This window comes from Mobula birostris, chromosome 6 (assembly GCF_030028105.1).
Source record: "Mobula birostris isolate sMobBir1 chromosome 6, sMobBir1.hap1, whole genome shotgun sequence".
Taxonomy (NCBI): domain Eukaryota; kingdom Metazoa; phylum Chordata; class Chondrichthyes; order Myliobatiformes; family Myliobatidae; genus Mobula; species Mobula birostris.
This window is the reverse complement of record NC_092375.1, coordinates 79,984,940-79,997,848: the sequence shown is the minus strand read 5'-3', so window position 1 is coordinate 79,997,848 and position 12,909 is coordinate 79,984,940. Positions and strand designations below refer to the sequence as shown.

Below are 12,909 nucleotides of genomic sequence, written 5' to 3'. Positions count from 1 at the left end.
GTGTTCCTGATAAATATCTCTGATGGATGGAAGAGAGACCCCGATGACCCTCTCAGCAGTCCTCACAATCTTCTGTTGGGATTTGTGATCAGATGCCTTGTAATTCCCATACCAGACAGTGATGCAGCTGGAATTCAGAAGAATGAGAGGGGATCTTATAGTAACAAATAAAATTTATGAAATGGATAGATAAGACAGAGGTAGGAAAGTTGTTTCCACTGGTAAGTGAGACAAGAACTAGGGGATCAAGATTTAGGGAAATGTATTTAGGATAGAGATGAGGAGAAACTATTTTTCCCCTGAGAGTAGTGAATCTGAGGAATTCTCTATCCAGAGAAGGAGTAGACGCCTACCTCATCAAAAAATATTTAAGACACGGTTAGATAGATTTGTGCACAGTAGGGAATTAAGGGTTATGGGAAAAAGGAGGTAGGTGAGGCTGAGTCCTTGGCCAGATCAGCAATGAGCTTACTGAATGGCAGAGCAGGATCAATGGGACAGATGGCCTACTCCTGCCCTATTTCTTATGTTGTTATCTAACTGTTAACCAACCTCAAGGTCCTACTGATGTTCACCACCTGGCTGAGTTTTATTCTATTGGCTGCAAGGGAGTGGGAGAGAGTGGGAGAGAGTGGGGGGGGGGGGGGAGAGAGAGAAGAGGTGAGAGAATTTCTCCAACTGAGTCAGCTTGCATAGGAATTTGAAGATACCTTTAACTCCATTTCAAGAGCTTAGAATACATGAGAAAAATGATAAACATCTCATCCAATATTCCACTGGGTAACCCTGTCCCTGATCATACCCAAGTAAAATGAATCACTTCTGTAATTACTAATGAGCTTCAGCCTGAAGGTTGGCTCTGATCTCCATCAGAGGCAAGAGATAAAGGAATGGGCAGGCTGATCTCAAACAAAATAATGAGACAAAGAAAGTAAATAGGAGAATGTGTGATACATATATAAAATGACTGAGGAATAGTCATAGTCATACTTTATTGATCCCAGGGGAAATTGGTTTTCGTTACAGTTGCACCATAAATAATAAATAGTAATAGAAACATAAATAGTTAAATAGTAATATGTAAATTATGCCAGTAAATTATGAAATAAGTCCAGGACCAACCTATTGGCTCAGGGTGTCTGACACTCCAAGGCAGGAGTTGTAAAGTTTGATGGCCACAGGCAGGAATGACTTCCTATGACATGCTGTGCTGCATCTCGGTGGAATGAGTCTCTGGCTGAATGTACTCCTGTGCCCACCCAGTACCTTATGTAGTGGATGGGAGACATTGACCAAGATGGCATGCAACTTAGACAGCATCCTCTTTTCATACACCACCGTAGATGATTGGATAAAATATGCCAACAACAAAACCAAAAATTAAGTAAGCAACTATGAGAGGAAGGCAGCTCATTTCTTCTCCAAATTTACCAAATAGGCAGTAATTTGGCCAGAGGATCACCTTCATCCACAGATTTGAATGTATGCCAGGTACAAGGACATTTGGCCACATTACTGCCAGGCAGCCAGGATGGAAATAGTCCTACAGAAGCAGAGAGGCTGCAAGGGAATCTAAACGATTCCAACAGGAACGGAAGTAATTGGAACGTTCTACATTAGCAAAAGATGAGATACAGAAAGGGAAAACAGTTATATGTAAACATCAGCAAAGATTAATAAGTCTGCATAAATAACTCAACTGCAAATTCTGATTCTACAAACTTTGCATTGCTCTTTAATAATGTACACAGCTGGCTTATTGGCAGACCACGTTTCTCCTCCATTATTAGCATCCTAAAATTCCAACATGAATGTAAATTACAGTGGTGTATGGGCAAACCAGAAGTCAATATTCAGCCACTGTATTATCCAAACTTTTGTTTTGTTATGTAAACTGCACTGAACAAATGTCTTGTCATGCAAAGTGCAACTATTTTGAAAATAAAATATCGAATTCCAAAAAGGGGAAATGTGTTTATATGTACTTCGTGGGATATAAATTAACTAAATCAGCCAAGAACAAATTGAATCTAGCTAGCTCTCACACGCAAACACAGAGTTGAAGTGAAGAAAATATATTTTATAAAGACAAACCCTAGTCTCTCATCATTGACACTGGGTTTGAAGTGTCCCACAAGCACTCTGCCCCTTTTGTGCTGCAGTGAAAGTTCAGTAAGTTGAAGAGTAAGGATGTACCGTAGTAGGTACACATTGTAGAAGGCAACTGCTTTAAGAATGCACTTGGTCAAGTGTTCATCATGCGCAGGACATACAGGGAAACAAAACATTAACTTTTAAATATTTAAAACATCCAGCTCAGGGCTACTAACAAAGTTGAGAGAGTTGAGGCCCTTTACGCCTCTGTCTTACCTGACAATAGTTGATAACTTCCATCAATGAGGTCTGCTGACCTACATTTTCAGAGCTATCTGACAAGTCACTGGCCTGATTAATTAAAGAAAAACTGTATTAGTATTTTGCTTATCTCATTTTTTTCTGTATACATTTAAATTGATGAAACACCATGTTCTAAACATAAAACCCCTACAGCAGAAATTCTAGCTTTGAAGAGCCAAGTGCACCTCCTTCTAAGGAGAATCAAGTGCTAGTTCTCAAAGTTACCTGAGCTCTCTCTTGGAGTACAGTTTCCCATTCAAAGAGTAAGAATTTGGGCTTGTATAGTGCCACATGCATCTTTTAAGGAAGCTCCAGTCCTATGTCAAGAGGAACTCACACCTGAAAGTATCTTGGACAACATGGGTGAAGGGAAGGTGGATGGTGGGAGAGACCAGGAAGTGGGTAGAGGACAAAAACAGAGTGGAGCATGAAGATCTGGAGGGAGCAAATGATATCAAGGTTTAGGGAAGTGGCAATGATGATCAAGTTATGGACTGGGGTTTAATGATTACGAGACAACAGGGTGACCTGTTGGGGCACCCTTTGAGAGAGGGTAGTGCAGTCTGATGTGACCAGAATGAACATTCAATTTTCCTGAATGCTATTGGTATCGCTTTGCTTTGGAAACTGAAGTAGAAAACCTCAGTTTATTAAAGAAGAATGATGCGTAGCAAAGCAAATATAGCTGCTCCTCATTTAATGAAGGACACTTTTGATGGCATCATTTCTGGTTTATCTGCCACCCTTGTGCCTCTCATTGTCATTCTGGAGACGTGCAGCCCTTTCATCCCCCGTCTCTTCATCTCTTCTGCTGTTTGTTGTTTGTCTCTGATCCTGGAGACGTGCATGCCTCTCCTCCTCTGTCTCTTCTTCTCTCATCTTTTTTTGTCCTGACTCTTTGATTCTGGAGTCATGCAGCCCTGGCCTCATCTGATTCTTGTCCTTTCCCTCACCTTGCTGCTTCCCGACAACGTTTGGTGTCATCTCTTGACCATAATGTCCCCCTTCCCTTTCCACGCGGCATAATTAGGCTGGCCATTTTTTTTTTTACCCTAATGCTGGATAGAAGATATGAAGCAGTAACACTAAAGGATGCTGATTATTCTTGATGATGTGGTTGACGCTCTCCTAAATGGACGTGATATAGTCACCGCTGTCCTTTGACTGCAGCAAAGGGTTTTATGGGTGTCTCGAAGTACGTCATTACAATAAAATTTAATTATCTCTTATCTCTCGGTTTTTTTTTTGCACTACCTTACTTTCCCTTTTCTATTTTCTATTTATGATTTATAATTTAAATTTTTAATATTTACTATCGATTTGTACTCCAGGGAGCACGAAGCACAGAATCAAATATCGCTGTGATGATTGTACGCTCTAGTATCAATTGTTTGGCGACAATAAAGTATAAAGTATAAAAGTGATGGGTGGCAGTTAGATCTGTTCCAATCCTGCACATGCTGATGGTGATTAGTAGAATGTGACCCCTTGAAATAGAGCTGCCCTGCCCTTTTGCTCCGGTAGGTATCGCTGCTGAGGCTGGCCATGCACATGTCAGGCTGTCGCGTCCCGATTTCCGTGATGGTGGATCGGCTCTCGGGTTAAAAGGGAGCCTGTTGATTTTGGCGAATGAGCGATTTTATACGAATATATAACCCTGAACTTTGCCTGCATTCTGTAAGTTTGCGCATTTTAATTTGATTTAGCCAAAAAAAAGTGCCGCTATAATGCACCGTTTGCACTAACTGGAGGTCACAAACAGACAAACAGAGCATGAGAGTTTTAGAAGTATATATAAGATAGTCCACAGCAACCCCTTCAGGGACCACCTGAAAGGCCACACCTGAATTACATTACTTTATGAGGAAGCAAACCATATTTTGCATTGTGTAAGTAAGCAAAAATCGATTTCAGGTGCACACCCTTATGTCTTATGTTTTGTTAAGACCAATGTTGTGGGCTGCACATTACTGTCACTTATTGCCTATACGCTTCCTGTGCATCATATCAAAGGATTAGTAGTTTGTGTAGCACAAAAAAAGCAAGATGAAGGACCATCATATATTTCTATGAAATCTTACTTTCAGCCTTGGTGGAGATGCCTTGCTTGCAGTTAGCCTACCTACACCTCTCATAATTTACATCTCTCGTACCTTCAACTGTCCCTTTAACTTTATGAGAGCAATTTACACTTTCATGAAAGGTGAGATCCACTTACAAGGTTAACATTCACTACCTATCTGTAGTTGGTCACATAGATTACATTTTTAATGTCTCAGCATCTCTAATGCAGAAGATATTCCAAGCCATTCAATACTTTAAGTAAAAGATTACAAGTAAGATCATTTTAAGAACAGATATTGAGGCATGGAAGGTGGTTTGGGAGAAGCAACTAAAAGCATGGTAATAAAAATTATTATACAGATTCCTACTTACATTATCTGGCATTGCATCAGATTCCTCATCATAATACTCTTCATAATCTTCATCATCTGATAGTCTCCTTAATGCAGGTGACCTCACCTGGATAAACACAAATATAAGTAACATATCGAAATTCTTCAAGCACTGAATTAGGTATTAGGAGGCTGTGTTACTTAACACTGTAATTTCTGAAGGTGGAACTGTAATGATTCTGAAAGCCTAATTATTACCTGCATGACCTGTCAAGTAACAATTGCTACACAATCAGTAATGCGTACTGATTGTTCTTGTAAAGTTGCTCAAAGTGTACTGCTTAACAGAATTTCAATGCACCAACCAATTACATGTCAAAAAGAGCTAAATTATATGACAAAATACAAGCTGCTAATTTTTTTCCCCCCATTCAGGAGGCTCGGTGACATTGATTATTTAATTTTTGCCATTAAGAACTCTTCCAGCACAGCAGTCATTTTGAGATGCATGAACCAAAGATCAGTAATCAAAGGGATGGAGTGGGGAATTATCCATCACAGTGTACTTATTGTAATACCACTTGCAAGCATCTCTATGACCTCTCTGGTCAGATTTTCTTGTCCATCATTGGAGGTGAAGGATGGGTGTCACATGCCCAAGATCAAGACCAAGAACCAAGTAAAAGGCGAGATTTGATCAATTTCATACCATTTCACATTCCAATCATTGTATCACAGTCCTGTTACTGTATGGACACATTGAAGGATTTTGGACAATAATTACTGCTTTCAAGGACTGAAACAGTTGGTTCATAATCTCTTCTCTGCAGCCTGAGAGTAATGATCGCTTCAGATTTTAGGGCAACAGTGGAAAACTGTTATTTCAGCAAACACACAAAGTGCTGGAGGAACTGAGCAAGTCAGGCAGTCCCCTATGGAGGGGAATAAACAGAAGACGTTTTGGGCTGAGATCCTTCGGCAGCACTGGAAAGGAAGGGATTACCCAGTTCATGAAGGGGCTACTTTGTTGAGCACCTTTTCTATTTCCACCACAAAAGGCAGGGTTTCCCAGTGGCCACTCATTTCAATGCTACTTCCATTCTGACATGTTGGTCCATGGCCTCCTCTATTGTCACATTGAGGGTACACTCAGATTGGAGGAGTAACTCCTCATATTTCATCTGGTTAGCCTCCAGCCTGATGGTATGGACATCGATTTCTCTAACTTCCAGTAATATCTCCACCCTCCCTCTTCTCTCTTTATCCATTCCCCTTTCTGGTTCTCCTCTCACCTCTTCTTCTCACCTGCCATCACCTCCCTTTAGTGCCCCAGCTCCTTCCCTTTCTTCCATGGTCCACATGGTCCTCTCCAATCAGATTACTTCTTCTTCAGCTCTTTACCTCTTCCACCTATCGCTTTCCAGCCTCTTACGACAACCCCCTTTTCCCATCCACCCACTACCCACTCACCTGGTTTCACCTATCACCTAATAGTTTATACTCCTTCCCCTTCCTCCATCTTCTTGTTTTGGCTTCTGCCCCTACCTTCCTTTCCAGTCTTGATGAAGGGTTTTGGCCCAAAATTTCAATGATTTATTCTCCTCTATAAATGCTTCCTGACTCCCCCTTCACTTTGCATGTATTGCTCAAGATTTTCAATATCTGCAAAAGCTCTTGTGTTTGTTATTTCAGCAAGGCTTGCAAAACTGTCACCAACTGACAATTTCTCAATCTTAGTTAAATACAACTCTGGAAAAAATACTGCCATATTATATTTAAAGCATTGAATACCAATCAAGAATAACCCCAGAGCTTGTAATGGATGTGCAGTATTGGCACATTTTAATTCTAGTCAGTAAACATATTATGTTATGAAATCTCCATTTTCACAAACTACACACAAAATTATGCAATGCAACATTTAGTTATGTAACAAAAACGACAAATAAAGTCATAGAATGTTACAGCACAGAATTAGACCCTTCAGCTAATCTAGTCTGTGCCTAAATGTTATTCTGCATAATCCCATTCACCTACACCACAGCCCTCCATATCCCTCCCATCCATATACTTACCCAAATTTCTCTTAAATGTTGCTATCAAACCTGCATACAACACTTCCACTGGCAACTCGTTCCACACCCGCACCTCTCTTATGAGTGAAGTAGTTCCCCCTTCAGGTTCCCTTAAATATTTCAACTTCCACCCTTAACCTCGAGCCTACTTCTTCAGCAAGGACTCTCCCACCCCTGCCAATGACCCCTTCTCCCATCTTCAACCCTCCTCCTCTTCATGGACACCCCACTCTGGTCTTCTGTCTGCTCTGGATCTCTTTATTGCTAACTGCTGACGGGACATCAACTGTCTCAACTTCACCACACCTTGTTCCCATTCCAACCTCACTCCTTCCGAATGGTCTGCTCTCCACTCCCTCCGCACTAATCCTAACCTTACTATAAAGTCCGCTGATAAGGCGGGGTGCTGTTGTAGTCTGGCATACTGACCTCTACCTTGCCGAGGCACAGTGTCAACTCGCAGATACCTCCTCTTATTTACCCCTTGATCATGACCCCACTAAGGAGCACCAGGCCATTGTCTCCCACACCATCACCAACTTTATTAGCTCAGGGGACAGGGGCAGAGCACAGGAAATAAGAGCACAGGAAATTGGGTCACTGTCAGGCGAGGGAAGAGGAAAGGGCAGGCAGAGCAGGGTTCTCCTGTGGCCACTCCCCTCAACAAGTATACTGCATTGGATACTGTTGGGGGGGATGACTTACCTGGGACAAGCTGCAGTAGCCAGATCTCTGGCACTGAGTCTGGCTCTGCAGTGTAGAAGGGAAGGTGGAAAAAGAGGAGAGTGGTAGTGATAGGGGATTCGATAGTTAGAGGTGCAGATAGGAGGTTCTGTGGTCGTGACAGAGAATCCAGGATGGTTTGTTACCTCCCAGGTGCCAGGGTCAAGGATGTCTCTGATCGATTGCATGACATTCTGAAGTGGGAGGGTGACCAGCCAGATGTTGTGGTGCACATTGGTACCAATGACATAGCAAGGAAGAGTGAGGAGGTCCTGGAGAGTGAGTATAGAGAGCTTGGTAGGAAGTTGAAAAGCAGGACCTCAAGGGTGGTAATCTCAGGATTGCTACCTGTGCTAGGTGCCAGTGAGGGTACCAATAGGATGCTCTGGAGGATGAACAAGTGGCTGAGGAACTGGTGTAGGGGGCAGGGTTTCAGATTTCAGGATCATTGGGACCTCTTCTGGGGCAGGTGGGACCTGTACAAGAGAGACGGGTTACACTTGAACTACAGGGGGACCAATATCCTTTCAGGGAGGTTTGTTAGTGCTATTGGGGAGGCTTTAAACTAGATTTGCAGGGGGATGGGAATCAGAGTGCCAGAGCTGACAGTGCGGCTGGGGTGAAAATAAATGATGTTAAAAGTTCAAGCAAATCCACTGATAGAAAGGTTGTGAGTGGTGGTAAAAATCTTCTGAGGTGTATATATTTCAATGCTAGGAGTATTGCGGGGAAGGCGGATGAGTTGAGGACGTGGATTGACACATGGAATTATGACGTTATAGCAATTAGTGAAACTTAGCTACAGGAGGGGCAGGACTGGCAGCTTAATATTCCAGGGTTCCAATGTTTCAGATGTGATCGAGGCAGAGGAATGAAAGGTGGGGAAGTAGCATTGCCTGTTAGGGAAAATATTACAGCAGTGCTCAGGCAGGACAGATTAGAGGGCTTGTCTACTGAGTCCTTATGGGTGGAGCTGAGAAACAGGAAAGGTATGGCCACATTAGTGGGATTATATTACAGACCACCCAATAGTCAACGAGACTTGGAAGAGCAAATCTGCAGAGGGATAGCAGGCAACTGCAGGAAACATAAAGTTGTGGTGGTAGGGGATTTTAATTTTCCGTACATTGATTGGGACTCCCATACTGTTAGGGGTCTAGATGGTTTAGAGTTTGTAAAATGTGTTCAGGAAAGTTTTCTAAATCAATATATAGAGGGACCAACTAGAGGGGATGCAATATTGGATCTCCTGTTAGGAAACGAGTTAGGACAAGTGATGGAAGTCTGTGTAAGGGAGCACTTTGGTTCCAGTGATCATAACACCATTAGTTTCAATTTGATCATGGACAAGGATAGATCTGGTCCCAGGGTTGAGGTTCTGAACTGGAAGAAGGTCAAATTTGAAGAAATGAGAAAGAATCTAAGAAGTGTGGATTGGGACAGGTTGTTCTCTGGCAAAGATGTGATTGGTAGGTGGGAAGCCTTCAAAAGGGAAATTTTGAGAGTGCAGAGTTTGTATGTTCAGGATTAAAGGCAAATTGAATAGGAATAAGGAACCTTGGTTCTCAAGGGATATTGCAACTCTGATAAAGAAGAAGAGGGAGTTGTATAAAATGTAAAATCAGGTGCTTGAGGAGTATAAGAAGTGCAAGAAAATACTTAAGAAAGTAATCAGGAGGGCTAAAAGAAGACAAGAGGTTGCCTTGGCAGTCAAAGTGAAGGATAATCCAAAGAGCTTTTACAGGTATATTAAGAGCAAACGGATTGTAAGGGATAAAATTGGTCCTCTTGAAGATCAGAGTGGTGAGCTATGTGCAGAACCAAAGGAAATGGGGGAGATCTTAAATAGGTTTTTTTGCGTCTGTATTTACTAAGGAAACTGGCATGAAGTCTATGGAATTGAGGGAATCAAGTAGTGAGATCATGGAAACTGGACAGATTGAAAAGGAGGAGGTGCTTGCTGTCTTGAGGAAAATTAAAGTGGATAAATTCCCGGGACCTGACAGAGTGTTCCCTCAGACCTTGAAGGAGACTAGTGTTGAAATTGCGGGGGCCCTGGCAGAAATATTTAAAATGTCGCTGTCTACGGGTGAGGTGCCGGAGGATTGGAGAGTGGCTCACGTTGTTCCGTTGTTTAAAAAAGGATCGAAAAGTAATCCGGGAAATTATAGGCCGGTGAGTTTAACGTCGGTAGTAGGTAAGTTATTGGAGGGAGTACTAAGAGACAGAATCTACAAGCATTTGGATAGACAGGGATTTATTAGGGAGAGTCAACATGGCTTTGTGCGTGGTAGGTCATGTTTGACCAATCTATTGGAGTTTTTCGAGGAGGTTACCAGGAAATTGGATGAAGGGAAGGCAGCGGATATTGTCTACATGGATTTCAGTAAGGCCTTTGACAAGGTCCCGCATGGGAGGTTAGTTAGGAAAATTCAGTCGCTAGGTATACATGGAGAGGTGGTAAATTGGATTAGACATTGGCTCAATGGAAGAAGCCAAAGAGTGGCGGTAGAGAATTGCTTCTCTGAGTGGAGGCCTGTGACTAGTGGTGTGCCACAGGGATCAGTGCTGGGTCCATTGTTATTTGTCACCTATATCAATGATCTGGATGAAAATGTGGTAAATTGGATCAGCAAATTTGCTGATGATACAAAGATTGGAGGTGTAGTAGACAGTGAGGAAGGTTTTCAGAGCCTGCAGAGGGACTTGGACCAGCTGGAAAAATGGGCAGAAGAATGGCAGATGGAGTTTAATACAGACAAGTGTGAGGTATAGCACATTGGAAGGACAAACCAAGGTAGAACATACAGGGTTAATGGTAAGGCACTGAGGAGTGCAGTAGAACAGAGGGATCTGGGAATACAGATACAAAATTCCCTAAAAGTGGTGTCACAAGTAGATAGGGTCGTAAAGAGAGCTTTTGGTACATTGGCCTTTATTAATCAAAGTATTGAGTATAAGAGCTGGAATGTTATGATGAGGTTGTATAAGGCATTGGTGAGGCCGAATCTGGAGTATTGTGTTCAGTTTTGGTCACCAAATTACAGGAAGGATATAAATAAGGTTGAAAGAGTGCAGAGAAGGTTTACAAGGATGTTGCCGGGACTTGAGAAACTCAGTTACAGAGAAAGGTTGAATAGGTTAGGACTTTATTCCCTGGAGCATAGAAGAATGAGGGGAGATTTGATAGAGGTATATAAAATTATGGTGGGTATAGATAGAGTGAATGCAAGCAGGCTTTTTCCACTGAGGCAAGGGGAGAAAAAAACCAGAGGACATGGGTTAAGGGTGAGGGGGGAAAAGTTTAAAGGGAACATTAGGGGGGGCTTCTTCACACAAAGAGTGGTGGGAGTATGGAATGAGCTGCCAGATGAGGTGGTAAATGCGGGTTCTTTATTAACATTTAAAAATAAATTGGACAGATACATGGATGGGAGGTGTATGGAGGGATATGGTCCGTGTGCAGGTCAGTGGAACTAGGCAGAAAATGGTTCGGCACAGCCAAGAAGGGCCAAAAGGCCTGTTTCTGTGCTGTAGGTTCTATGGGATCTCCCATCTACTGCTACCAATCTTATAGTTCCCACACCCTGCACTTCCCATTTTTACCTCCTACCCAAGATCCACAAACCTGCCTGCCTAGGTAGACCCATTATCTCAGCTTGCTCCTGCTCCACCAAACTTATTTCTGCATACCTCGACACTGTTTCATCCCCCCTTGTTCAATCCCTTCCCACCTATGTTCGCGACACTTCTCATGCTCTGAATCTTTTCAATGATTTTAAGTTCCCTGGCCCCCACTGCTTTATTTTCATCATGGATGTTCAGTCCCTATATACCTCCATCTCCCACCAGGAAGATCACAAAGCTCTCCACTTCTTTTTGGATTCCAGACCTAACCAGTTTCCCTCTACCACCACTTTCCTCCTTCTAGTGGAATTAGTTCTTACTCTTAACAATTTCTCCTTTGGCTCCTCCCACTTCCTCCAAATTAAAGGTGTAGCCATGGGCACCCGTACGGGTCCCAGCTATGTCTGCTTTTTCGTTGGCTTTGTGGAACAATCCATGTTCCAATCCTACACTGGTATCTGTCCCCCTCTTTTCCTTCACTACATCGACGACTGCATTGGCACTACTTCCTGCATGCATGCTGAGCTTGTTAACTTCATTAACTTTGCCTCCAACTTTCACCCTGCCCCCAAGTTTACCTGGTCCATTTCCGACACCTCCCTCCCCTTTCTAGATCTTTCTGTCTCCGTCTCTAGAGACAGCTTATCTACTGGTGTCTACTATAAGCCTATGGACTCTCACAGCTACCTGGACTATTCCTCTTCCCACACTGTCTCTTGCAAAGATGCCATCCCCTTCTCGCAATTCCTCCATCTCCGCCGCATCTGCTCTCAGGATGAGGCTTTTCATTCCAGGACAAAGGAAATGACTTCCTTTTTTTAAAGAAAGGGGCTTCCCTTCCTCCACCATCAACTCTGCTCTCAAACGCATCTCTCCCATCTCACGCACATCTGCTCTCACCCCATCCTCCTGCCACCCCACTAGGAATAGGGTTCCCCTTGTCCTTACCTACCACCCCACCAGCCTCCAGGTTCAACATATAATTCTCCGTAGCTTCCGCCACCTCCAACGGGATCCCACCACTAAGCACGTCTTTCCCCCCCACCCCTGCTTTCCGCAGGGATTGCTCCCTATGCGACTTCCTTGTGCATTCATCCCCCCCATCCCTTCCCACCGTTCTCCCTCTTGGCACTAATCCTTGTAAGCGGAACAAGTGCTACACATGCCCTTACACTTCCTCCCTCACCACCATTCAGGGCCCCAGACAGTCCTTCCAGGTGAGGCGACACTTTCACCTGTGAGTCGGCTGGGGTGATATACTGTGTCCGGTGCTCCCGGTGCAGCCTTCTATATATTGGCGAGACCCGACGCAGGCTGGGAGACCGTTTTGCTGAACACCTACACTCTGTCCGCTAGAGAAAGCAAGATCTCCCAGTGGCCACACATTTTAATTCCATGTCCCATTCCCATTCTGATATGTCTATCCACGGCCTCCTCTGTCAAGATGAAGCCACACTCAGGTTGGAGGAACAACACCTTATATTCCGTGTGGGTAGCCTCCAACCTGATGGCATGAATATTGACTTCTCTAACTTCCGTGAATGCCCCTCCTCCCCTTCACATCCCATCCCTTATTTAATATATTTTTTATTTCCTTTTTTTTTCCTCTCTCTCTTTTTTCTCCCTCTGACCCTCTCATTATAACTCCTTGCCTGCTCTCCACCCTCCAGGCTTCCCTCCCCCCTTCCCTC

The 12,909-nt window shown here is 43.4% G+C and overlaps 1 protein-coding gene across 1 annotated transcript in view; it reads right to left on the bottom strand.

The window, feature by feature from the left end:
• LOC140199135 (uncharacterized) overlaps positions 1-12,909 on the bottom strand; it is a 162,969-nt gene that overhangs the window by 100,672 nt on the left and 49,388 nt on the right. The window contains exons 4-5 of the mRNA XM_072260713.1: positions 4,834-4,920; positions 2,371-2,445 (exon numbers count right to left, since the gene is read on the bottom strand). Coding sequence (XP_072116814.1) covers positions 2,371-2,445; positions 4,834-4,920 — 162 coding nt within the window. The remainder of the gene's footprint in view (positions 1-2,370; positions 2,446-4,833; positions 4,921-12,909) is intronic.